The sequence below is a fragment of the Spermophilus citellus genome (assembly GCF_964194105.1).
Source record: "Spermophilus citellus genome assembly, chromosome: 2".
Taxonomy (NCBI): domain Eukaryota; kingdom Metazoa; phylum Chordata; class Mammalia; order Rodentia; family Sciuridae; genus Spermophilus; species Spermophilus citellus.
Window position 1 is genome coordinate 4,509,649 of NC_138183.1, and position 25,797 is coordinate 4,535,445.

Genomic DNA, 25,797 nt, shown 5'->3' on the forward strand with positions numbered 1-25,797 from the left:
GGGTGTCCGAAGCAGAGACTGCCCTTCCAGTCCACCCCAAGGGTCAGGCTGTCCTGCTAACATTCCACTCCCGCAGCCATCAGACCCCTGAAGCAGACATGATCGGTGTTCTCCAGGGCCCTGGGGTCTTCCCCAGCGGGATGTATCCTCTGGTCTCTTGAAGTCACTTCTCCAGAGTCCCTTGCCCCATGGTTGCCAGATTTAGCAAATAAAAGTACAATGCGGTAGCCTGGAACAGTGACCTGTGGTCCTGGCTACTCAGGAGGTTAAAGCATGAAGAAACTAGAAGTTCAGAGTTCAAGGCCAGCCTTGGGGACAGAGGGAGACCTCAACTCAAATGGAAAAAACAAAAAGAGTAATAAAAATACAGATGCCAGGTTACACTTGACTTTTAGATAAACAATGAATGATTTTTGTTAGCATAAGTATATCCCATGAAATATCTGGGATAGACTTATACTAGTTATTCCTTGTTGATCTGAAATTTAAACTTAATGGGGCATCCTGCATTTCATTTGACAGCTCCCCTACCACCTCTGCTCAGCATGTGGCTGAGGTTCACCTTCTGCCCTAACCCTGACCCTTCTCACTTCCTGGTGTGAGGTGCACCCTCTCTCCTGCTGGAAGCTGGGCCGGCTGGCCCTCTGTCTTCCCATGGACAGAGAGCTGCAGTGACCTTCTCAGATCAGTTGTCTCTTTTTCTGGAATTGGCGGGTCCCCACTGAGCCCCAGGAGATCACAACTGTTCAGGGACAGCGCCAGGCCTCACCTCCAGGGGAAGACAACCCAAGTTCTTGGAAACGTGGCAGGCACAGCTGGGGACCTGACAGCCAGCCACACGCAGGACGGCAGGGACACCAGCCCGTGCCAGGCTGGAGCGTGCCCTGACCTGCAGGGAGGGGCAGGCAGTGCCCAGGAGCTGCCAGCGGGGGCACCATCTGGACCGGGTCCTGGCACCCGTGAGCCACAAAAATCGTGAGCTGGGTCCTTCCCTCTCCTGGCAGCAAGGAGCGGGGTGTTTGGAGCATCTCCCAGACAGGAGGGCGGCGGAATGTAGGTCAACCCCTGGCTGCTGGAAAGCGTGACGTCACCACTCCTGGGGAGGGCAGGAGCGGGAGTGTGGGGAGCCAGGACAGTGCTGGGCTGCACGGGCCCAGACCCGTGGAGACGTGGAGCCCTCACAGGGACCCCCGACACGGGTGCATGGGGCGGCGGCGGGGGTGAGGGGAGCGTCCCTCCTCACAAGGCCTCGCCACAGGGCACCCAGGGTTTGATCCACGAGTGCTTCTGAGGCCTGCAGGGGGCAGGCAGGGGCGCGGCCACCGTTCACACAGCCGCAGTGCCTCTCTCTTGCCAGGTAGAGACTGGACTTTCGTTTGGGGAAAAACCTTTTTCTGGGTCTTGGGTTCTGGGAAAGCAAACGTCCTCCCTGTGCTGGCCTGGAGATGTCTCAGGATGAGGGGCGGGGTGACCCAGGCCACTTCCTGCGTCCAGTAGAGGTGGCCCAAGGGCTTCCCTCCCAGCCAGGCATAGCCAGTGGGTGGCCCTCAAGCCTCCAGGCTGGCGCTGGCCACGGCCACCATTCAAGGCCTCCTCCTGGACACGGTCACTCCCACCCACCCTGAGTCAGGCTGCCACATGACCTGGGGGGGGTCCTTAGGTATTTTTTGGTGGGTAGAAGAGGCCATCTCTGGCAGCGAGGAGACACTCGCAGCATCTAAAGCCAGCCAGGGTCAGGAGAGAAGCCACAGAGGTCAGCTGGGTGCATAGGTAAGCAGTGACGGGGGTCGAGACGTATCTGGGATGGCGCTGAGGGGCAGCTGGGAGAAGCCCGGCTTCCAGCCCACAGGTGGCTTGGGGAGGCACGGGCCTTGAAGGGATAAAGGCTCCAAAGCTGCAAATCAAGACCAGAGACCCTGAGAAGAGGAGGGGAGGGCCTCGCCTCCTGACCTGACCGGCTTTGCCAGGGTGACGTGGACAGACGCCGGCTGGTGTTCCTCCCAGGATGCAGTGAGGCCGGCAATTGAGTTCACTGGCTAAATCAAATTTGGGCTTCTTCTATATTAAGTGCTTAACATCCGCCACCTCTCTCAGGCCATTGATAAATCCTGTTACAAAGCCAGCAGCCGCACGGGGGAAGGGGAGGGGTGGGGAGGGGGGCTGGTGGCCTTAGGTGACACTTATGTGACCAGGCCGGCTCCCTAAGGCATGATTCCTCTTTCCCGTGGGAAGTCCCTTTACCCCCGAGGGAAGGGCCAGGCCCAAGCCCTGGGCCAAGGAGCCGACTCCGCCACCCAGGGAAGCCGGTCGGGAAGGGCAAGAGAGATGATGGAAGGGTGGGCGGCGATGCGGGTGGGGGAGCTCTCTGCCTCTGCTGGCCCCACGCCCCGTCCTTTGCTTTGATAAGACTCATCTGTCAGCTAAGTGAGTTCACTTGGCCAGGAACTGGTGAGTGAGCGGGTTCTCCACACGCGCAGCCTGCCTGCTTCTGGGGCAGGTGCCACCGGCCTGGGGCCCGCGAGCTCAGAGCCCATGTGGGGTGTCGGAGCCCATCTGGGGTATTGGAGCCAGTGTGGGGTGTCGGGGCTGCATGGGTGTCAGCTGCAAAGCCATGGGACTGCTGTGCCCCTTCAAGGCCAAGGAGGACCCAAGGGGATGCGATGGGGTTGCAGCCTCCAGGAGCTCCAGAGAGGTGCTCACGGGCCTAGCCCTGAGGGTGCACGGGGTGCAAGAGCCCAGTGGCAAGCCCCGGGGAGCTGAGACCCAGGGCAGCTGGTGAGGGTGGGAGGGAGGCGGGGGACTTATCAGGCTGAACTACAGAGTGGACTTGAGGTGAAGGTCAGTGGGAGGCCTGAAGGGTCGTGTGCAGAGACGCATGACCATGTACATGTCCAGGAAGACTGTGAGGGGAGGGGCCGGACTTCAGGGAGTGAGGAGCAGGCCGGTCACCCCCACACAGGATCCAGATCCCCAAATGCCTCTTTTCTTGAGGCTGGGAGCTGATGGGTGCTCAGGCTGAGAGGGAGGGGCAGAGGGTGGCCAGGAGTCCAGAAAGGGGCGTTTCCTCAGAGTGGCAGGTGGCCTCTAGGAGCCCAGGTGCACAGTGGGAGGCCTGGAGAACCCCCAGGTGGGCAGCCAGGCCCAGGCCCCTTGGCTGACCCCCGGCTCTGCCTGGTGTGAGCAGCTGGGAGCAGGGTGCTGCGTGCTTGTGGCTGGTGCTCACAGCAGTGTGTCCGCGTGTGTGGCCGGGGCCGGAGTACAATGTGAACCTGGGTGCTTACGAACACGGGGCAGTGGCTTGTCCACACCGCGGGGCCTGCCCCAGAAGCAGGCAGGCTGCGCGTGTGGAGAACCTGCTCACTCACCAGTTCCTGGCCAAGTGAACTCACTTAGCTGACAGATGAGTCTTATCAAAGCAAAGGACGGGGGTGTGGGGCCAGCTGGGAGGCTCTGCATTAGGATCGCAGGTGGCTTGGTGGGCGTGGCCTGGGGTGGGTGTGTACAAGGGAACACCTGTGGATCTAAAACGTGCCTGAAGCCAGGTGCACACCTGTAATCCCAACAACTGGGGAGGCTGAGGCAGGAGGGTGCCGAGTTTGAGGCCAGCTTTAGCAACTTATCAAAGCCCTATCTCAGATAGGGCTTTGATAAATTGCTTGGTAGAAGAGCACCCCTGGGCTCAATCCCCAGTACCCACCTCCACAAGCCTGATACAGGGGTCCAGCTACCAGCAAGGATTCAAAATAACCCGCTCCAGGCTCCCTGTTGGGAAGTGTGTGTCTGCAACCCAGCCAGGTGGGCGCCGGGGGTACAGGTGGGGGACAGGAACAGGGTGTGGTAATTGGTCTGGAATTGGTCTCCTCCTCCTTGTAGGGTTTCCAATCTCCACCTCTGCCTATCCAGTCCAGGCCTCATTAGCCCCAATTATGGCTGATAAGGCCCCATGAGTCCCCAGGCCAGGCTGGCCAAGTGGGACAAGACTCCACCCCCGATGTGCAGCAGCACTCCCAAGTCAGTTCCAGCTATATCTAATACTAAAATGACTTCCGCTAACCAACAGAAGGCTGGGGAACAGAGGGGCTTGACAGGAGGGATCCCATGGTGCCCAGGTGGGGCTGCACAGGAAGGGGGGGCCTATGTTCAGGTGTCTGCATTCTGGCCCCTCACAGGTGACAATGTGTGTAGGCCAGGCCTTGAGCTAACCTGCAAGTTCCAACAGCGCTCATTACATAAGGTTCCCATTTTGTTGGTGGGGAAACTGAGTCTGGAGGCACCCAAGAGACCTGCCCTGGGCCACAGAAGGGCACATAAAAGGCACGGTAACTGCAGCTCCTGCTGCTCTGAGGCCCCACGGCACGCTCCCCGCTCTGCCCTCGGAGACCTCAGTGGCCACAGGAAGGGCCGCCCTTGGTTTCCTGGAGGGCTGTGAGTCTCCAGAAGGTGCCAGAAGTGGGGATTCTGACCCAGTGGTGGAATCGGGCAGCTTTCCTCCACTGGCGTCACAGCCAGTCCCCCTGCTCCGACACTCCCTCCCACCTGGGTTGCTCTCTCCAGAGCTTTCTTTCCTGTGTCTCTCCACTCTCTTGCACCAGAAGTTCCGGATTGTTCCAGAACACCAGCCTGCTGTGGTGCCTCCCATCTTCTCGGGAAAACTCCTCACCCCGTTCTCCCAGCAGCCGGGGCAGTTCCCTGACGTCCTTGCAACTGCCCCTTAATCAGAGCTGAAGATCTCTTTGCATCCACTCTGAACCTGCCCCAGATGGCCTTCACTCCCCGCCCTCCAGTCACCTTCGACCTCCCCGTTGCTAGGCCATGAACCCACCTTGGCCTTCTCCTCCGGACCGCACAGTCTCGCCTGCACGTCACACTTGGAGGAGTGAAGCCACTCAAAGGTGCCTTGGGATCTACAGGTGCGCGTCCAACTTCTCCCGGCTAGGCCCTCTGCGGGAGGCTTGGCAGGTCCTCCCCCGGGTAAGCAGATGCCCACTACGCAGAGCCACCCAGACGCCCTCTGGCTCGAGAATGGGTGAACCAGCCACAGCACACCATCCAGGGGATCCTGCCTTGCGACAAGCAGGAGGAGCCATCTGGGCAGCCAGGGGACCAACCTCGGAGTCACTGAGCTGAGGGAAAGAGGCCAGTTCCGTGTCCCGCGATTCCACCGGCAGGGCGCTTTCAACCTCGAGAGTGGTGCCACAAAGAGTAGGTGCCTAGGGCAGCGTGGGGGACAAGGGACTGTCTGGATCCAGGCCATGGTGGGACCCACGTAAATCTACACATGTGCTAAAGGCCATAGAATTTCACCCTCAAAAGGTCAACTGTGCTGCATGATGACACAAAAATAAAATGAAAAGCAGAATTTAAAACAATTCCCTCCAGAAACGTTTTCCTGAGTTCTCTCCATTTGATTCCACCCACCAGCACCTCAAGCCCAATACCTGGGGGACCCCTGGAGGCCACCGTTCCCTGCCCCCACCAGCCCTCTGACGACTCTACTGCCCAGGACCATCCAGGCGGCCCCCGTCTCCTCCCTCGGCTGCCAGGACCCAGCGGGCTTGGAAGGACGGGTCGCGGCTCCAACCTCGGCTCTCTGCGCACCAGAGGCCTGCAGCCCTGCAATGGCACCCACCGGACCCAGGACAAGCCAAGCCCCCTGAGAGGGGCCGGCCCAGCCTGGCCCTGCCTGCTCCCACTGCAGCCCTCCGAGCTGTGGCCGGGCACGGAAGTCCTCACAGGTGAAGCCTTGGCACCTGCCCTCCTGCTGGCGCTCTGCTGGAAAAGCCCCCCCACCTCGAGGACCTACCCTGGCCACTGGGGCCAAATCTCAGGTTGGTCCTGGTCCACTCCCATGTCCCCCTAGCTTGGTTCCAGTCATTAGTGACTATTTGGTTGGTCTCTCCTGACACTGTCCCTACCAGGGTTGGCTCCCTGAAGTCCCTGGCTGGGACCAGCAGGAGTGGTACCTGTCATGGCTTCAGCTGTGTCCACCAGAAGACCCGCGGAGGTCCTAACCTAATCTTCGGCAGGTGGGGAGCGTGGCCCCTAAATCCAATGTGATGGCGTGAGGGGGTGACACGGTGCCAACATCCGCGCAGGGAGAGGGTGGGCGAGGCTGCAGTGAGGGGCCACGGCCAGGGGCCTGGGGATTGCTCTCTGTGGGTTTCAGAGCTGACTTCAGACCTCTGGCCTCCAGAACCATAGGTGAGAAGCTCCTGTTCCAAGCCACCCAGTGTGGCATTTTGAGCGTCGCCCGAGGACACAAATACAGCGCCAGCAAAAAATATGTGAGTGGATTAATACGAGAGAAGTCCCTGAGGAAGGCCTCGTGTCGCACCAGGGAACAGTGTGAGCGACTCTGTCCCCAGTGCATCCGCAGCCCCCCCGCCCAGGCCTTGCATTCCTGGGACCCCGCCAACCCCAGGCCCCCTCTGTCCCTCTGCACCAGAGGAGCCTCGTGAGCCCACAGCCCAGAGGATCCACACTGGCCGCCCAGCCTGTCCCCGTGCCCCCTCCAGCAGGTGGACACATCACGGGGGTCACTCTTGGCAGAGGCGACAGTTCAGGAGGTGGAAGGGCAGTTCGAGGTGAGTGAACTGCAGTCAATGAATCTCTGCCCCCAGAGAGCTGGGCACAGGTCACTGGGCACAGAGCTCTAAGCTGTCTTTTAGGGACGTCCTCGATGTTTAGGGATCACACGCCCTTTGGGAATGAAATGGAAACGGGTCCTCTCCCCGTTGACCGCACACACAGCACTTAGTTTCTGGGGGTCCACAGGCCTGCAGAAGACCAGGCTCCCTGGGACCCGGTGCTCTCGCTGGGTGACAATGCCGGCTGTGCTTGCCGCCTGCTCCCCACTCCCGGGGGCCCACGCTCTCCACGCTCTCCAGGCAGGATCCCGTTTAAACCTCAAGGTTACTGTCTCCACACGACAGGGAGGGCCGGAGGCCCAGGCAGGTGGGTAGCCTGACTTGCTCCTGCAGGGTCTGACGTGGAGGGCACCTCCAGCCACCCGCTTCACCCCAAACTGAAACTCCATCCCCAGTGAACCCCTGGTCCCCACTGTTCCCACCCCTCCCCTGGCAACCACTGTTCTTCTCTTCTCTTTGGCACACCTTGGGCCACACCAGGCACATACCAATGAGCTACATCCAGAACCCTTGTTTAAATTTTGAGACAGTGTTTGTGTAACTTCTCCAAACTGGCCTCTAAGTTGCCCAGGCTGGTCCTGGTCTTGTGAGCCCCCTGACTCAGTCCCCACAAGCCCCAGTGGCTGGGATCACAAGCACATGCCACCATGCCTGACTGCCCCTTCTCTCCTTCCTATCTCTGTGAATCTGACGGCTCAGGGAACCTCAGATAAGTGGAGTCCTACCCCACTCATCTTGTGACTGGCTTCTTTCATTGAGCATGTCTTCAAGATTCAACCATATCAGTGTGTGCGCCAGAATTTCCTTCCTTTTCTAAGGCTGAGTAATATTCCACTGTGTGTATAGACCACACTCGTTTTTTCATCCATCTGCCAATGGACGCTTGGTTTATTTTTGAGTTTGGCAACTGCTATGAGCGTGGATGTAGGACTATCTGTTGGAGTCCTGCTTTGATTCTTCTAAGGTCTATCCTTAGAAGGAGGATTTCTGATTATATGATGATTCTATCTCTGACTTTCTCAGGAGCCGACCTACCGTTCTCCACAGTGGCCACACCAGTTTCCACTCCCACCTGTGAGGGACAAGTGTGTCCAGACCCTCGTCAACATGCATTACTTTCTCTTTTTCTGATGAGAGCCATCTAAAGGTGCCTTCATCTATTTCTTAGTCCTCAGTTTCCCGATCGGACTAAGGGGGACAGGACCCTCCAAGGCAGGACCCGGTGAGGAAAGACCCAGAAAGGACTCAGGGCGCCACCTGGGCTGTGCCTTGCTCAGTGAGGGATAGGACTGTTGTCGAGGGGCAGCGCCATCCTCCCTGGCCCCCAGGGGGGTCACAGTCACAGGGAGTCAGCACCATAATGTCCCATGACCCGCCCCCCCCCCCCCCCCCCGTATTTCCTGTAGAGCAGCTGACAGGAGACTAGAGGGAGGGTCTGGTCCAGAACCAGGTGGGGCGAGGGGTGGCGCCTTCTCTCTGCCTCCCCTCCTCACCCCACCCACCCGAGGTTCCTGTCCCTCTGCTCTTTCTGTTCTGGTCCCGTGCCCGTCCATCTCCAGTTACCAGCCATCAATAGGGACGGGACACTATGGAACAAGTCAAGAAGCAACAGAGAGGAACCGGGCAGCCCCGGGCCCCACGACGAGCGGCCAAGCCCCCGCCGGGCTTCCAGTCCTCGGGGGCAATCGGCAAGCGCAGGCCCACTTGGCCTCTGCCTCTGGGTGGCCTCTGGCCGCGGAGAGGCTGAGGTAGGCTGCTTGCTGCTCCTGCTCCCTGAACCCACGCTGGGGGCGATGCTGAGCAGGCGGGGCACGGACCTGGAGAGACGCACAGACCTTGCTCCACCACCTCCCACAAACACCACCCTGCCCGGCCTGGAGCCTCCAGAGCGGGGGACCACTCCCTCTTGTCCCTGGATGGCAAAGGCCTGGTGAGGCTGGTTCTGGGCAGAGGAGTTTGCCTCAGAGGCAAGGCTGGGGGAGAGAAAAGACCAGCCCCTGCTTCCCCGCCACTCCCAGACGCGGCTGCGCGCAGGCCAGCCCTGCTGTGGGCCCGCTGAGTGTGGCTGCTGAGCGTGGCTGCTGCCACAGCTCCAAGAAGACCCAGGGCTTCCCAAGCAGAGGCTGCCAGCAGCGCATGAGGCCTGGGGTTGAGCAGCATTTTGTTTTACTTGAACAGTTTCAAAATTTTTCTTAAAAAGCTGTGCACTTGCCAGGCTCGGTGACCTACTCCTGGCTGAAGCAGGAGGATTTCAAGTTCGAAGCCAGCCTTGGCAACTTATTGAGGCCCTAAGCAACTCAGTGAGGCCCTGTCTCTAAATAAAATACAAAGGGCTGTGGGGCTCAGTGGTTGAGCGCCTCTGGGCTCAATCCCTGGGACCAAAAAAAAAAAAAAAAGGTTGTGTGCTTTCTCTGGTGACATCGGAGGAAGATCTGGCAAACTTGACTCTGCCATCCCCTCCTGTGAGGGGCCTGCCAGCTCCATTTCCTCACAGACCACACCCTTCCCTACTGCTCTGCTGGGCCGTTTCTCTGACGTCTCCCACCCCTGTGGACATCTGGGTCTGTGACACCCACTAACCCAAGAAGCCTCCACACACCTTTCCTGAGCGCCGGCGTCTGGGTCGTGGCTGTGGCATGTTCCGGCACCCCGTCACCGAGCCTCTCCCTCCCACTCTCCTGCCATGTAAGCCAGGGAAGGGACTCGGGATCACGCAGCTCTATGAACACAGCACGTCACTGACTCTTCTCAACACTGTGAAGACCCAGAGAGGTCGGGGCCGCCCAGCCACTCTCCTTGGCCATTCCCACCCGTCGGGCCCCCTTGAAGAGTTCTATTGGCACGGCTGCCTGGAGCTCCCCCAAACCTACCAGACGGAGGCCCTTTGGGAGGAGTGGGGGTCTTGTCCCAGGAGGCTCTGCTGGAAGACCCTGGTGGTCTCTGTGTGGGGGAGGGCTCTGTCCTGGTTCCTCCCACCGTGAGGGGCTGACCTCACTTCTCAGGTCCAGATGTCCCTCCAGACTAGCTGCAGAGTTTAAAGCCAGCCACCACCCCCCACCTGCTCCCAGGGCCTGCAGGGAGGAGGGAGGCGGGCAGGGCTGGAGGGCAGGCAGTTTCTCTGTGGTAGCACGGGCCTCCCCCCGTGGGGAAGTCCGTCCCCCTCTCCTCTGGCCCCCTCACTTGCACTAGCTCCTCATGTTCCAGGGCCCTGGGTCTCCAGCCACTCAGGCCCCCTCCCCACCCACAGCTCGGTGCCTCTGTCATTCCTGTCCTGCCTCCGGGCCATCCAGTCCCCCTCCGAGCTGGACGGCTCTATGTGACAGATCAAGGAGCCACATCTGAATCAAAGGACTGCAGACTCTGGAGGAGAGGCCAGGGAGATGGTCCCCAATACAAACTACTTGAGTGTGGGAGGGGACGACTCGGAGCTGGGGCCCGAGCGGAGGAGCCCATGGGGCCAGCACATGGCCAGAGAAGGCTCAACCGTGGAAACCCACTGAGCTTGAACGCGCTTGGGTTTGGGTCCTGGTGCCTGACGCTTAGTTTAGCTGAGCGATTCCTCTTCCGAAAACATCAGGCTGAGGGGAGCCCTGTCCCTGCAGGGAGAGCTCCACAGGGTAGGGGTCAGGTCCAGCTTGCTCAATGCTTTTCCTCAGCTTGTGGGATTGTAGGCCCCCAGGAACCATCAGGGAATTAAATGAATATTGATCAAACAAGAAACTATACACGAAGCCCTTCATACAGCACCAAAGAGCAAATGATCCTGCAGCAAATGTTCGATGATATTTTCCAGATTACCAGCAGGCCACAGTGGGGGGCACAGGGACCATGGAATTCTAAGGGAATCCCAGGAAAGTCTCCGTCTGCGATCCCAGAAACTGAGAACACCCAGGAACACAGCGGGCATCATCTGTCAGGCCCCGCCCTGCTCCCTTTATCCTGGGGTCCTCTGATTCCCAGCCCAGGGGGCTTTCCCAGAAGGAAAGATGAGGAAGTCACAGCCTCTGCCAAACCACCCAGCCAGACCTGATTAATCCATGACCACGCTGCCACTCCTGCCAACCAGCTGCCTGAAGAGTACTTACTCCACCTGTGGATGGAATCGGGCGCTGCGAGGCTGGGTGCCCAGAGGAGCTGTGGGCAGGGGTCACCTGCAGCCTCACCAGGGAGATGCGGGCTCTTGTCACAGATGGGACACCGAGGCCTGGAGAGGGGTGGGCCCTGAACCCCAGAAAGGTGGTCACTCTGCAGAGGTTTAAGGTGCCCGCAAGGCCCCGACTATCACCATCCCACCCTGGCCCAGCAGCTGGCCCAGCATCAGGAGGCTGCATGAACCTCAAAGGAAGTGTAGGGCAGGGCCTTGGACAGGCTGAGAAGATGAGGGTCCCCTGTGGCAGCTCAAGGCTGGCCAGAAAACAGGCGATGACTCTGCTCAGCCGGCTGGGGAGGGCGAGCCTTGACCAACCTTGAACTGTGCAATGCTTTCCAAGGGCAGAGGTCATAGGTCTCAAGGAAGACCAGAGACCAAAACCGGGGCCCCCGGCTTCCCAAAAGTGCTCATCAACAGGTGGCTTCCAGATCCGCTTTCAAGTTCCTGTAGAACTTAGGGAAGGCAAGGAACATGGGGGTCCAAACAGACCCCTGTGGGTGCACCTGCTTCCCCTGGTCTGCCAGCCTTGAACCTGGCGACTCCACAAACATCTCCCTTTGCCTTTGTCCACAGAATCCACACACATGGTCAGAGTGAAATAAAACGAGCCCGGCTCAGTGGCATGCCCGTGGTCGCAGCAACTCTGGAGGCCCATGCAGGAGGATCACAAGTTCAAAGCCACTCTATCTCAAATTTAAAAATAAATAAGGGCTGGGGGTGTAGTTCAGTGGCAGAGATCCCCAGGGTTCAACCCCCAGCACTGCAAAACAGAGTAAAACAAAACGCAAACAAGCGAAAACAGGAGGCCGCACTGGCCCTGCCCACCCACTCACAGATCGCGCCTGTCGCCAGCCAGCCAATGGGCGGCCAGCTTCCCCCACACCGGAAAGCTCTGCCTGAGCCCAGACCTGCTTCTTTGCAAGGCCTGTTTAAGATGTGGAAATTATACACACAGGCCTATTACATACTGTACGAAAATAGGATTATGCTATGCACACCATGCAGCAAATTGCTCTCCCCCTTGTGAGGAATTACACACTTGGTTAGTACTTAGAGCTGCTGTGGAGGGATGCCCAGGGCCTGCTGTCCCAGCTGGGTTCTGGGCGTAGCCCCCACCCACGCCCACTGACACTGTGCTGCTGGCCCCAGTTATGCTTCAACACCCCCGGGCCTCCCTCGGCTGCCCCAGTCCTTTCATACCATTATTTTGGACAGTATATCTTTTATTCAATACTTTTTTTTTTTTAAGCATGCACTGTGTGTCAGGCCCTGTTCTGAGCACTTCACCAACTTAAACTCATTCACCCTCATCACGATCCACAGGAGGCAGAATCAGCAGCCCCCTCTACAGATGGCTCAGGGATGAGGTCCTTGCCCCTGCAGACCAGCAGAGCATCTGCCAAATAAACAAATGGCCTGGGACGTGCAGAACCAGTTGGTCATCACCTACACCCACAGTCTAAACAACAGCTCTGAGAATCACAGGTGGTGCTTGCCTTCCATGAGAGTCTTGCCTCCCCACAAAGTGTCCTCAAAACACATCCTTTTCCAGAACTGTGCATCGAGAGCTAGTAGTTTTAACTTGCCCACACCCTGTGTTCCCAAGAAAGGTCTGACCCTGGCCCAGCCCCTGGAGGTGATATGTAACTTCCAAGCCTTTGGAGCGTCCTGGCTATGTTCTCCTGAGGTCTTGAGGCACAGCAGAGTCTATGCTAGTGATATGACTTCTGGTGGGGTCTTGGGCCATGTAGTTTGACCTCTGGAGAGTCCAGAGACTAAGGTCAACCACACAGGCATCTAGCCATGCAGATGTGATCAACCCCCCAGTTAAACCCTGGATGCCAAAGCTCAGGCCAGCTTCCCTGGCTGCTGATGGACCACAGCATGGTCATGCCTCACTGGGGGGATTCCACGCTGCTGGCATGCCTCTGCTAGGAGAGGAGAGCCCTAAGCTTGTACCTGGTGTCTCCTGGTCCCACCCTGGACTCTCTTCCGTTGCTGCTTTCAGTCTGTCTCCTTTTGCTGTAACAAACTATAACCTCAAGCATAATGGCTTTGCAGAGTTCTTTCTAGTGAGCCTGGGGGGGGGGGGTCTTGAGAACCCCTGAACACAAGTGCCCACTGACTCCATGGACATCCCCTGCACTTCAGCACCAGGCTTTAGCTCAACCTCACCCATGCTGCCAGTTCCAGTGTCCCTAGGCCCCAGGAGACACTCTCATCCACAGGAGCACCTCCCCGATTGAAGCCTAGGCTTCTGTGTGCACAGCCTCAGGAGTCAAAGGCAGTCCCCTTGGCTAACACCTGGTAGCATCCCAGCAGGTAACATCCTCAAAACCAGGAACATGCCAAGATCAAGGTGGTGTCCCTGGAACCAGGTAACATCCAGAAAGCAGGTAACAGCCCGGTAATCAGTTAGTGGCCATGGTTACAGATAATGTCCTGGGCCAGGTAACATCCTGGGACTCAGGTGATGTCCCAGCAACCAGATAACATCCTGGGTACCAGGTAATGTTCCAGATGCCAGGTACCATCCTAGGTATCACATAACCTTCCAGGTAATATTCCAGGTACCAGGTGACATCCAGGTACCAGGTACCCACCTGGGTATCGGATACCATCCCAGGCACCAGGTACCCCTTGGTTACCAGGTAATGTCCCAGGCACCGGGGACAGCAGCGCCCCAGGGGGCCTTACCTGCCCACGACCTCGATGTTGGAGATGGCGTAGAAGTACTTGTAGAGGTTCTCGCGCTGCACGTAGGTGCCGCCCAGCGCGGGGCGCAGCAGGCGCATGCGCAGGTCGGTGAGGGTGAAGAACTCCTTGAGGCCCTTGGCGCTCTCGAGCCGCGTGTACAGGTTGTCCATGTTGCGCAGGTCGGGGCCGGCGAAGATGGCGAAGCGGTCCCGCACCTCGAAGCGCACGTGCTTCTCCTTCTTGGAGCCCGCCCAGCGCGAGTACTCCTCGGTGCACAGCACGCGGTGGGCGCTGGAGGACGACATGTCGCGGGCGCGGCGGGCGGACATGCCGAAGGCCTCCATGCAGTCCTCGGCGTAGAACTGGTAGGGCTGCCACGTGCGCCCGTTGTCCAGGGACTTCTCCAGGACCATGACCGTGGGCCGGCCGTACTCGAAGGTCATCACCACGTCGTCCGTCAGCTCCACGCTCTTGTTCCACGACAGGGTGATGTTGGCCTCCAGCGGGCTGGGGTAGCGGCTCCACGTGATGCTCTGCCAGTAGGTGGCCAGCCCCTCCTCCTCCCGGTCGAACATGAGCCGCGGCGGGTGCGCCAGGTCGGGGTTGGAGGCGTCACACTCGTTGCTGCACAGGTAGGGGTTCTCCTGCGGGGTGGAGAGGAGGCCAGGGTGGGCGGGCTGCCAGGGCCTGGGAAGCCCCACAGCCAGCCCCTGCCGGTGTGCCCAGATGTCTGCCTGCCATCACAGAGCCTCTGGTGGGGCGTCAGGAAGAGCCCAGCCCCACACCAATAATATAACATCAGGGAGACCGTCAGGGTGGAAAGACGCCGGGTGTTAGGCACTCTGTGCTCTCCGCTTAATTTTCTGCAACCTTAAAACTGCTCTAAAAAATAAGATCTATTAATTAAAAAAAAGAAAGAAAAAGAAAACAACCCACGGTCACTAACAACCGCACAGCGCCTCAGACCACTTACAGCCCTTTGATAAATATTTCAGGGGTCTGGTTTGCTCAGAGGCAAAATGGCTTGGATCTGAGTTAAAAACCTCTCACTGGCAAATGAGCCATTTGGCCCCCTGGGGGGGTGGAGCGCATGCATCACCTTCTGAAGGGCTGACTTGGCACCCCTGCTGCCCCTGCTGGTGGCACTGCAGCCTGCCTCTGGCCACGGCTTTGATCCTCGGGAGTGGAGGACCGCTTCCCAGACGGCCCAGGGCCCCTCGGTGAGCAGGGCCAACCCAGGGGTTCACTGAGGCAGGATCCACAAAACTCTCTTTGACTAAAATAGATATGTCCTTGGTACCCCATGGTGGCATTGCCCACTCCACATGGCCTGTCCCTGCTGATTCATGGGATCTGCACACTTTGAGGTACAAAGAACTCACCCTTGAGTCCACACTCACTGATCAGATGGGGAAACTGAGGCCCGGGGCAGGCAGGATGGGTGCCTCGGACCTGCTCCTGCCCTGCCTGGTGCCCGTCTTCCTCCCGCTCCTGCCCTGCACAGCTTCAAGGACCAACACTGCGGTGAGCTTACTGTCACCATGGCAGGTAGAGGGAACCTGCTCTGGCTGACACCTGTGACAAGGCCAGTCACAGCCCATCCTGCACTGCGGTCCTGAATGAGGAGGCTGAGAGGCCCTGGGGGGGGCTGAGGCCAGGCCTGGTGATGAGAAGGCCCAGTGCTGGGGCGAGACAGGCCTGCCTGTGAGGGACAGCAGCCAGGGAGGGCACAAGTCCAGGGCAGACCGAGCGTTGTGCTGGTAGGAGGAGGAGCCCTGGGCAGACGCCCTGAGAGCTGCCCTGGCTCTGGGGCTGGCACAGTTTGCACCAGGCCCTGTGCCCTGCGCCTCCCTATTCTGCTGCCCCCGCCCCCTGCCCTCTTAGGAGCTGACTTGTGTCTCCTCAAATCCACGTGTTGGGACCCTAGTCCCGGGTACCTCAGAACGGGACCATCTGGGGACAGAGTTTTTTTTTTTTTTTTTAATTTTTTTATTTTTTAGTTCTCGGCGGACACAACATCTTTGTTGGTATGTGGTGCTGAGGATCGAACCCGGGCCGCACGCATGCCAGACGAGCGCGCTACCGCTTGAGCCACATCCCCAGCCCCGGGACAGAGTTTTTAAAGAGGCAGTTGAATTAAATGAGGGGTGGGCCTCTCCAGCCGGATGGGTCTGTTTAAGAAGAGCAAATGTGGGCACCCAGAAATACCAGGGCCCACAGAGACAAGGCCACCTGGGAGCCTCGGAGAGAGGCCTCAGGAGGAACCAGGCTCCCAGCACCTTGACCCGGGACTTCAGCCCCCAGCACGGACACCTTTCTGTCTCCGCAGCCACTGGACCTGTGGCACTTTTCACAGCAGCCCCTCCTGCTATCGCTGGGCCTCTTCCACAGCCGGGTTTCTCTGCCCGCTGGGCCAGGGGCATGCGCTGGCCTGCAACGTCCTCTCAACCCAGCACTGAAGCTGTCCCCTGACTCCCACGTCCCCTTACCTCAGGGCTTCTGCTTCTTGGCCACTGTCCCTTCCCCCTGTTTTCAGGGCCCTCCGGGTGGCCCTGCTTACCTGACTCAGTCCGTGAGCCGGTTCCCTCCCCTGGGACAGTGAGGCCTCCGTGAAGGGCCTGGAGCTGGAGACTGCCCACTAGATCGTGGCTCCTATTACTGTTATATTAATTAGCAATAGTAGCTGATTAATGACACAATGGTAACTGTAGTGATGCTAATGGTCTCATGTTGAGTGCCAGTGTTCCTGTCCACCGGACCCCAACGGCGGTGAGTCAGCCACACCTAGCCTCCCTGGTCCCTCTTCCATCCCCCTGCCTTCCCGTCCCCTGCCCTGCCCACTCTTTTGATGGTCCCTGGGGAGGGGGACATGGGACCCCTCAGAGCCCCTTCTGCTCCCGGCAGCTTGTCTGCCAAGGGAAGACTTGGAGCCAGCTCTGCCAGGAGACGGGGCTCCACCTGGCTGCCACCAATGTGCCTCTGTCCCAACCTGCAGGGCCCAGTGGCCCCCAGGAAGCAGGTGTTCAGAACGTAATGAATCAGCCTGAGTGTTTACCAGCCCGCACCTGCTGCAGGGGGGCTCTGTCAACAGCCAGCAGGAGAAGTAAACCCAGGCGGTGGCCACCCCAGCTCTCCTTCTCCCTCTCCTATTTCTTCCTTTTCTTCCGCCTCCCTCTACCCTGAGGACTCAGAATTCCATTTCACCATTTAGGAGCATGGACTGTGTGTCCCGGAAAGGCCACGTCCACACAGAGCTCACCACCCTCACCCCAGACAGCACGGCTCATGCTCTGGCCCTCTTCCTGTCCTTCCCTGGGGGGGATGCAGGAATGGAGCTGCTGATGAGCCCAGTTTGCCCGAAGCCCCCTCCAAAAAAATGCAGTGACCCACTACATTTCCCATGTGACTTCCAGGGACCCACGGAGCCCCAGGTCCCCTGTTGGAGGCTGCAGCCCTAAGGAAACGGGCTCTGGGGTCTGAAAGCCCTGAGTTCTGACTCACTCGGCTCTATCCTTGGAGGCTGTGTGACTTTGAGAAAGTCACTTTACTTTTCTGAACCTGTTTCCTCCTCTGATATCATGTGAGATCGTAAGTATGAAAGATGGAGAAAATGCCTCCAAATGGTAGCAGTTGTTCTTAAGCAGCAGTTTCACACACATTAGCCCCAGGAGTCTCCCGGCAACCCCCAGGGAGGAGTCGTGAGGCTGCACCGTGCACCACCTTGGCAGCTGCAGACAGAGGAGTCCAGCAGAGACGCCACAAGGCTGGTCTGGTGCTTCCCACCGATCCGCACTGCATGTCTCCCCAGGAGGGCCGGTGCTATTGCTAAGTCCACCTTATAGATGGAAAACTGGGTACACATGGGCCCCACATCACCTTCCTGGATGCCAGGGGACCCAACCTTGGGGAATCTTGGGGGAAACCCAGCCCCGGCCATCTGCAGCTCTCTGTCTCTAGGGACAAGTTCCCTGAAATGCGAGGTAGAGCAGCCAGCCTGGACCAAGAGCACCAGGGAGCCAGGTGGGGACGAGTCTCCTACACAGACACTAAGCAGGAGATGTCTGGCATGAGATATTCTGTGGAGAGGCCATTTTATGTCAGGCGTTTGAAACCTCTGTCTCCTAAATGCTTTTGCTTTTATGCTATTTTCTGTGCAAAGGGTACAGCTGGAGGCAGAGGCCAGGTTGTAAACACCGCAGACGAGCTGCAGGCGCACACGTAATTGAATGGGAAGGTGAAGTGCAGCAGGGACGGAGGGAAGGGTGCCCTTGGGAAGTCCAGCTGCTGGAACCTCCAGGCCACTAACTAAGGAGCCCGTGGAGGGACAGCCACCAGAGTTGTGAAGAAGATAGCTCACCTCCCCTGCCCAGTGAGCTTCTGGGCTGGAGGGCTAGCTCCCGAGGGCAGCAGCCTCCTCCACTTCCGTTCCCACTGTGGCCCCAGCTCCTGGCATCCCTTGGGCACTTGGGAGGTCTTGTGGGATGAATGGAAGTCCAATGAAGGCCATGACCTGGACCCCTCAGAGTTGCTGTAAGAATTACACCAGGTGCCATGTGGCAAGCCCCCTGGTGGCACTCAACAGCTGGTCTGGATGCAGGGAGGGCGCCATGACCGTGGTCTGGCCCTGTGGCTCCAACCAACAGGAAGACCGGCCACTTCTGCCATATGCCCTCGGAGCCCGCCCTGCACAGAGCACCCCTTGGGAGTCACCCCACCCCCGCTCAGCCATCCTGAAGGCTGGAATCCTTTTATTTACATTCTACAAACAAGAAAAGGCTGAGAGATGTCCCAAGATCACGGAGCTCTGCAGCAGGACAAGAAGCCCCAGCTCTGAGACAAGTTGGGAAACTGTGCCCTTCACCCAAAAGGGAAAGGACGACACCGCCCCCAGCCCGTGCCACTCTCCCGAGACACAGGTTCCACCCGGGAGGCAGACAGCCCATCTCTTTGCCACCCAGGCATGTGGGCAGGCCTGGAACAGTTTAGCAGCTGACAGATTTTTTTGAACCTGTCTGCCGAGTTGTCAACCTCACTGGGGGGCTGCAGGCAGCTGCTGTGCCCCAGGTGGGAGGCGAGAGATTGCCAAGCAGAGGCTCAGAGTGTGGGGTGCTGAGGGAGGAGGCTGAGCTCTGCTTTTAAAAAATTTGGGGGCTCAGGGAGGAGCCAAGGTCAGGGAGGGAGTGGAAAGGCAGCAGTGCTAGCCCCACCCCCGCCTTGGCTGCAGCTCCTGGAACTCTGGGGAGAATCTCTGCTGTCTGGGGCAACATATAAACCAGCAAGCACCCTGCCCCCCAGGGTCATGGATGCAGGGGATTTCCCCTAACACCGTGTGTGACCTTGGGCCCAGCCTTGCCCCCTCTGTGCCTCAGTTTCCCCATTCATGAGATAAGTGGAAGTGGGTGACAGGTTTGACACAGACATCCTAAGTCTTAAATCCTGCTCGCTCCTGAGTCCCCACGCTGCTGGGCAGAAGGGCACGGAGACAAGCTCTCCTCCCCCAGACTCCAGGGAGAAAGCCGGAGTGCCCGGGGAATTCTCCCTAACAAATTATTTCCTATTTAATGGTAAGAAAAGTTGCAGCGGGATAAATTATTAACAAAGCGGAAACGGAGATTCTACTGGGAGCAGCTTCTGACTGAGCCGCCTGCATCTCTAACGTCTCTCCTCCCAGCCCCTCTCCGGCTCCCTCTCCTTCTCCTTCTGTGGTTTCATTGATCCCGGTCCCTCTTGCTCTCTCCGCCTCTAATTTCTTCCCCTTCCCTTTTCGGTTTCTCTTGGAGCGAAAGCCCTGGACAACAGCAAGGTCACCCTCCCTGCTCTCGTGAATCAGCGGAAAGTGGCCCGGAGCCGCAGCTGCCAGGGAGGTTTTCTTATTTTGTTGGAACAATCTTCCTCCCAGCCCAGATTCATCACTCAGGCAGGGGAAGGCGAGGGGGCCTATGGGAGGTGACTTCCGGGCCCCCTTCATACCAGCCACGAGCCTCCAGAAGCCTCTGTGACTGCCTGCCTCCTGCAGCGGTCCCCAGACCCAGCCTCACAGGCATCCCATGGGCAAAGGTCCAGCTTGGACCGAGACATGAGCCACCTGCTGAACCTGCCGGGGCCTGATATAGCTCAGTTCTCCAGAGCCCAGAACTGTATGTGAGGACAGGGAGCACTGAGGCCTTTCATGTCAACTCTAACTGAAGATCCTCCTCCTTCCAGAACCTTCCATGACTAGGCATGAATGTGAGGAGAGCAGGCACTGGCTCCCCTCCTCTGTGCCACCCTCCCTAGCACACCACCATATTTAACAGACATTTCCAAACACAGCAGGGAGGGCCCTTAACTGTAGCTCTCCTGGTGGTCCCCAGGGAGGACTGTGTGGTCCTGGAGGAGGCAGGAAGCAGCTGACTGAGATGACGTGGACACCCTAAGACCCCAGTCTGCTTTGGGAAGCCGTTTTGGCAGTGGGACAGAGATGCCTGGATCCTCCATCTTGCCCATCCCAACTTGGACGGCCCCAAAAGACCCCACCCCACCCACGAGCCTTTTGGAGCACCTGGGGGCATCCAGCTGCTCTGGCCAATGAGCTTCCCAGGAGACTGCAAGGTCCGAGGGCAAGGATGCAATGGGGACCCTGTGTGGGCATCCACTGCCCGCCCAGACACAAAGCTAAGAATGGTTTTCTCCATCTGCTGAATAGCCGGAGGGGTGGGGCTGGGGTCTTGGCAAGGCTCTGGCTAGATGAGGGTTAATCTCTCCAGGAACTTAAAATTGTATTCTTAAAAAAAAAAAATGCATTCTGCTCTGCCCTGGGCATATGTGGATTCTTCCCACAGCCAGATTCCCAGGAATGTCTGGGATGGGAGGCTCTTCCCACTGAAGCGTGCCTGGCACGGAGCCCTGTGGCCCCCAGAGGCAACTCATTCTCTCCTGACCTTTGCTGGTACCACATAACCAACCAGACACACATGAGCCCCTGTCTCAGAGGGAATGGGCCCCTCATTTGCATACCCCCAGCTACAGAGAGCTCATTACCACAAAAGGCAGACAGCCCAAACTAGACTGCTCTGTTCCTAGAGAGTCTGGTGATCTATTTTGGCATGTGCGCCACATTTTCTTTGCTCTAGGCCCCCTTTCTTTTCTTTTCTGTTTTGGTCCTGTTTTCTGATTATGCTCTAAACATTTTCTAATTCATTAGAAGAAAGAGAGGGAGGTGGGGTGAACCCGAGCCCGAGCCCTGGCCTTCTGCAGCCTGGAGCTCTCGGATCCTCCACCACTGCTTGCGCCTGCTTGCTCACCAGGGCCGTGGGAGTGCCAGCAGCCCCTCCTCCGCCTCTGCCCCTCCCTGCACACACAGGCTCAGCCTGCTCACCAGAAGCTGCCTGCCGGAGTGCCCAGCCTGGCACCGCATGGTTGCTCTCCCTGCCCACCCCAGCCCACTCCAGTCACCACCTAAGCAGCCCAACGCTCCTATTCAGTACCTTTTAGAAAAGTAACTGCAAGGCAAGGAGGGGCAGAAAGAGGGAAGGAAGGGGGAGAGGGAGAAGGGAAGGAGAGAGTAGCGGGCAAGGCGGGGGAAGGGCAGGGCCATGGAGAAAAGCCGCATCCAGAGCCACCGCTAAAGTGCATTATTGATTCGGGACTTAGAAAATGCTTAGAGGGTAGGAAAGCGTCCTGCTCTTTAAAAGCTTGTGCGAGGCGTGAGCTAGGCACGGCAGAGTCCCAAAGAGGGCCCCGCTCTGCTGACATGAATATTTTATCAGGAGGAAAAAGCTGGAGGATACCGGCAGCGGCAGGGCAAGGGGACAGCAGCGGCCCCTCCCCAGACCCCTGGCCTATTCGGGGTCCCTGGCCCGCCTCCTCCACAGAGCTCCTGGGACTTTCCTGCTGCAGAGTGGGCCAGAGGGCTCTGCCAGGTGGGCACAGCCTGGGTCGGCCTGGGCCGGAAGACAGGGCTGACGAGACTTGGGGGGGTTAGGCTGAATCTGCACCCCAGGCAGCCCTGCTGGCCAGTCATCCACTCTGCCCTGGCCCCACCCCTCTTGGGCCACCACCAGACCCCTCAGCCTGGGTCCCCACCCTTCTCAGCTGTCCCCAGGTGCCCCATGCAAAGCACCAACAAGGAGTCTCCAGTGCCTCTGCTGAGCCAGGGTTCCCTTCCCGGGTCCTGGCCTGCCCCCTCCCACCCACTTGCCTCTGGTCGCCTGCTTCCTTTTAGACCCCCCACCCCCACCCACCCTGAGCTCCGAGGATGGGACAGGACTCTCCCTCCTGGAGGCTCCTCCCTTCCTCCTCTTGACGTGTCTGCTCAACACCCCTCCCTGGGAAGCACCCTTGGCCTCTGCAGGTGACTCCTCAGCCTCCACCAGTTTTTCCGGGTGAGCTTCCTTTCATGTCCGCGTTCCCACCACACTGTGCTCTGGGAGGGCAGGCGGAGCCTGGTGCACGCAGAGGGCTCAGTTAGGGTTTGCAAGTGACGCCTCCTTAGTGGGTGCCTTCGGGTCCTGTGTACACGGGTACAGCAGGTCTCAGGAGTGGACACAGCGCCAACATGGATGGGGACTGCCCAAGCAACAGATGCCAGTCAGGGCCCTCCAGGTTTCTTCCTGCTGCTCTCTGAGGAGCAAAGCAGTCATGCATGGCAGAGGAAAAGGGCAAAAAGTTGCTGGGCATGTCCCACTGGCACACCTGGGCAGGTGCAGGCTCTGGATGAAGCCCTGGCGGGGGTGGGGCAGTAGGGCGGGGCAGTAAGGTTTCATTGATTTATATTCATTCACTTATTCATCAACTATTCATCAACTATTTCTGAACAAAGTAGCCCTGGAGAAGCAGCTTTTAGACCTGGCTGTCTGCCAAAGTACCTGAAGGGGAGAGGGAGACACTATTCCTGGACCCCAAAGCCAGAGATTCTGCTCCAGATTGAACACAGGCTAATCAACCAGTTAACCAGCCAGAGCCCAGGGAGGGGCCCAGATGTGCAGTGGGGTCTGGGAGGCTGGTGCAGTTGATGGGAAGAGGGCACCCGGCTGTCCTAGCTGTCCTGCTGTTAGCCTCCTCTTATAGTAACAGAGTGGAAGCCCCCAGAGGCCAGGCACTTACCTAACCTCACATTTCTGGTATCCTGGGCACTCTAACCCCTGGTGGGAGCCCAGAGGAACTGCCCCTGGCTTGGTCCACCCAGGCCAGTGGGGGATTTGGCTGGGTGGTCAGGAAGGCTCCTGGGGCAGTGGGGTTCAGCAAGGTGCAGCAGGCCAGGCAGGCCAGGCATGGAGGGCCCGGCGGTGGAGGGTCAGAACACAGGCTGCAGGGCGGGGCCGGAGCATGGAGGGGAGCAAAGGAGATAAGGCAGGGAATCCAGGGCTGGCTGGGCCGCCCTGAGTGACAGTTGGCACCTCCAGAAAGGCCCTAGCTCCAGCGGCAGCCTCCTCGCAGGAGGAGCAGTTAAGAACCTGGGTACAAGGGCCAGCGACTCCAGGCTGCCCCTCGTCTGACTGAGAGCCTGGGGTTCGGACACCAGGAAGGCTTCGAGAGCCAGGCAGGCAGAGGGACGCTCTCCCTCTCTGGACTTGGAATTTAAAACAACAAGATGCTTGAGGCTGGGAGGTGGGGGCCTCCATCAGTGGTTCTCAAACTTGGCTGCACAAGGACCACCTGGGGAGTTTTAATAAGTCTGGAGGCCCCCCAGGGCCTGCTGCAGCTGGGCTGGGGGGCAGCCTGGGCAGGGGGCATGATGGACCCCCGTGGAGGCCATCTGCCGCCCACTGAGCCCAGCTCCAGGGGTGAGGAGGCCCCGCCTCCTCCAGTGCCACTGGTCCCAGCTGCCCACCTGAGGTTGGGCCCTTCAGGAAGACCACCCAAGGGTGAGGAGGTGTGGGACGGGTCACTCTGAAACCCCCTCCCCGTCCTGCTGTGGAGACACCTTTACCCCCGCAGTGGCGCCAGGGCAGACTCCCTGGGGAGCCCCCGCAGTCCACCAGGGACCCCCTGAGGCAGGTCCTGTGCATGGACTGACTATGGCCACCCTCGAGGCTGCGGTGTGCACCCAGAGGTGAGGCTGCTCCCTCGAGGACCCCAAGGGGGGCAAGGGTCCATCTCAGAGTGGCCAGTGACAGTCCTCAGCCCTGTGTCCTACCCTCCTTGTCCCTCACCCCCATCCCAGGCCACCAACCCCCAGGAAGCCAGCGTGAGAGGGTAGGGGCTTCCTGGTGCCAGGCAGACGCCAGGCACCCCTCTGGCTACTCCCTCATCCTCTATTTTTAGGTCCATTATCGTCCACTGTCGGTGTAGTTTCCCCCACTCCTTCCCCAGAAAAACAGCTCGGGTTCCTCCCGGCAAGCCGTGGAGCCTCCCCGGAGCTGGCGCGTGGGAGCGTGCGCCTGCCAAACAGACATGAAATCAGTGAATTATCAAATAAGTGGATTAGCAGACTCCACCACGGCTCAAAGGGCAGGGGGCGGGGAAGTGCCAGCATCACTCCTCCCTGACCCCCTTCCTCCTGGCTGACAGGGACAGGGTGCTCACCTAGCGCAAGGCAATAGCCACCTCCATCTATCGGGCACGTGCTGAGGTGTCACAGGGATTCACATCATCGATGCAGCCTGGCCAGCGGGTAGGGGCTGGTCTAAGCAGCCCAGGCTGGAGATGCCAACATCCTATACTTAGCAGCTATGTGACCGGGGGCCAGTGGCTTAACCTCTCTCAATCTGAGACCACTCATTCCAAACTGGCGTTCATTTAAAGCTTTCTGTGAGAATTCAATGAGCCACTTTAGGTTAAGTGCTTAGTATATACTTGGCATGCAATAAATGTTAGCTGCTGCTGCTCCCAAGAATAAGAGGGTGTGGAATCAAGAAAATTTTCAGGCAATGGGGACCAGTCAGTAACAAGAAGACAAACCTTAACTACTCTGAGCTTGAAAGCCCCCAGAAGCCAGGATCCTCTGGCTGGATGGTTGACCACAGGCTCTCCAGGTGGACTGGGCTGTCTGGGAAGTCCCCACAAGTGTTTGCAACCTCGTGTGCAGGTGCAGGGGTGAGCCTTTGCATGAATGAGTGCGGGTGCTATTCCAGGAAGAGTGGCGCGTATTCTCAGAAGGGCCTGTGACCCCTAAAGTCGTGAGCCTCCTGAACTGGGGTTCTGCTACTGAGACAAGCTGGCCTCCTGCCTTTGGCCTCCCGGGTCTTCCTGGGTGTCAGCAGGTATTATTTCTGCTTTTCTCTCTCTCCCTCCTTGAGCAGCAGAATCCAGAAATCCAGAAAAGAGGGGCTCTGAGGTCGACACACAGGCAGGGAATCTTCACCCCAAAGGGGGAGAGCCGTGGGTGAGGCCACTCAGCTCCTGGCAGCCAGTGCAGAGGGGAGCCCCGTTCCCCTGGAGGCCGCAGGGTGGTGCCAGGTGCACAGCTGTTGGCAAAGGTTCCGGTTGGTGCTGGCGGGGCAGGGGACAGGGCAGAGACAAGGTGCCCTCTGGACAGCTGGCTTCTCCTGCTGCCACCTGCCTTTGGCTGCTCTGGAGTCCTAAGTGAAGGGACGCTCCAGAGCCTGCAATTCCACAGTGGACCCATTTGCTCTCTGCAGCCTGGTGGCCAAGGGGCTCCGCGTGGCCCATGGGAGCTCCCGGGACACCTGCGGCCGTCGTACTGGCCTCCCCGTCACCTTTTGCCCAACAGCAGACATCTGTTCCCGCGGAGGGGACGAGGCTGGACGAGGCTCACTGCTCTGATTTCCCTGGCCGGCCCTTGGAGTCAAGTGGACAAATGACTTGGGCAGCAGAAAGGAGCGGAACAGGAGGCTGAGGAGGCCCTAAGGACTCAAGACAGAGTGCGGGTCCTGGCAGAGCGGCTGCAGGACTTTCACAGGGGAGGGGCAGCTCTAGAAACCTCTAGGTTTGGATCTGGAAGGACCGTAATCATGGGGAGTTCAGCTCCTTCCAACTGAGGAGGCCCCTTTGTGGTGCCTACCATCAAGGCCGCCATTCAGACTCTCAGTCATAGAACCAGGTAGGGTGGGACAGTGGTCAGGGCCCTGGGGACATATCCTGGCTTTGGCTGTGCAATCTGGGCCTCCATTTCCTCATCTGCAGCACTGTATTAGCTGTGGGTCTTGGTGAGAAGACAAAAGGCCACAACACGGGGCACACTGGAAAGGCTCCAGCACGTGGCTATAGAAGGTGCCCTCCCCAGGCTCCAGCTCTCCAAGCTCCCGCTGACCACACGCCGCCACCCAGACCCGGTTGCAGACCATGGAGAATGCAAGTTTGCAGCCATTGCTGATATACCCACCACCACCCTGTCCCACCTCACTCCGGACCCTACCACCT

The 25,797-nt window shown here is 58.8% G+C and overlaps 2 protein-coding genes and 1 long non-coding RNA gene across 7 annotated transcripts in view; 2 read left to right on the forward strand and 1 right to left on the reverse strand.

Moving 5' to 3' along the window:
- NTNG2 (netrin G2) overlaps positions 1-25,797 on the reverse strand; it is a 62,424-nt gene that overhangs the window by 23,304 nt on the left and 13,323 nt on the right. For all 4 annotated transcript variants that reach the window (XM_081278871.1, XM_081278870.1, XM_081278873.1 and 1 more), the window contains exon 3: positions 13,495-14,138. In XM_081278871.1, coding sequence (XP_081134997.1) covers positions 13,495-14,138 — 644 coding nt within the window. The remainder of the gene's footprint in view (positions 1-13,494; positions 14,139-25,797) is intronic.
- Positions 1,082-4,699, forward strand: LOC308640892. Of its 2 annotated transcripts, none has more exons than XR_014020375.1 (3): positions 1,082-1,405; positions 1,461-1,770; positions 4,593-4,699. It is a non-coding gene; the product is annotated as an uncharacterized lncRNA (long non-coding RNA). The 2 variants fall into 2 exon arrangements; XR_014020376.1 differs by having other exon boundaries at positions 1,461-1,753.
- Positions 4,813-8,886, forward strand: LOC308642352 (uncharacterized protein; the record flags this gene model as incomplete). Its single annotated transcript, XM_081281227.1, has 7 exons — positions 4,813-4,971; positions 5,782-5,828; positions 5,919-6,026; positions 6,194-6,284; positions 6,446-6,584; positions 6,775-6,954; positions 7,671-8,886. 7 exons carry the CDS (start codon positions 4,813-4,815, stop codon positions 7,790-7,792), a joined length of 846 nt encoding a protein of 281 aa, XP_081137353.1. The 3' UTR covers positions 7,793-8,886.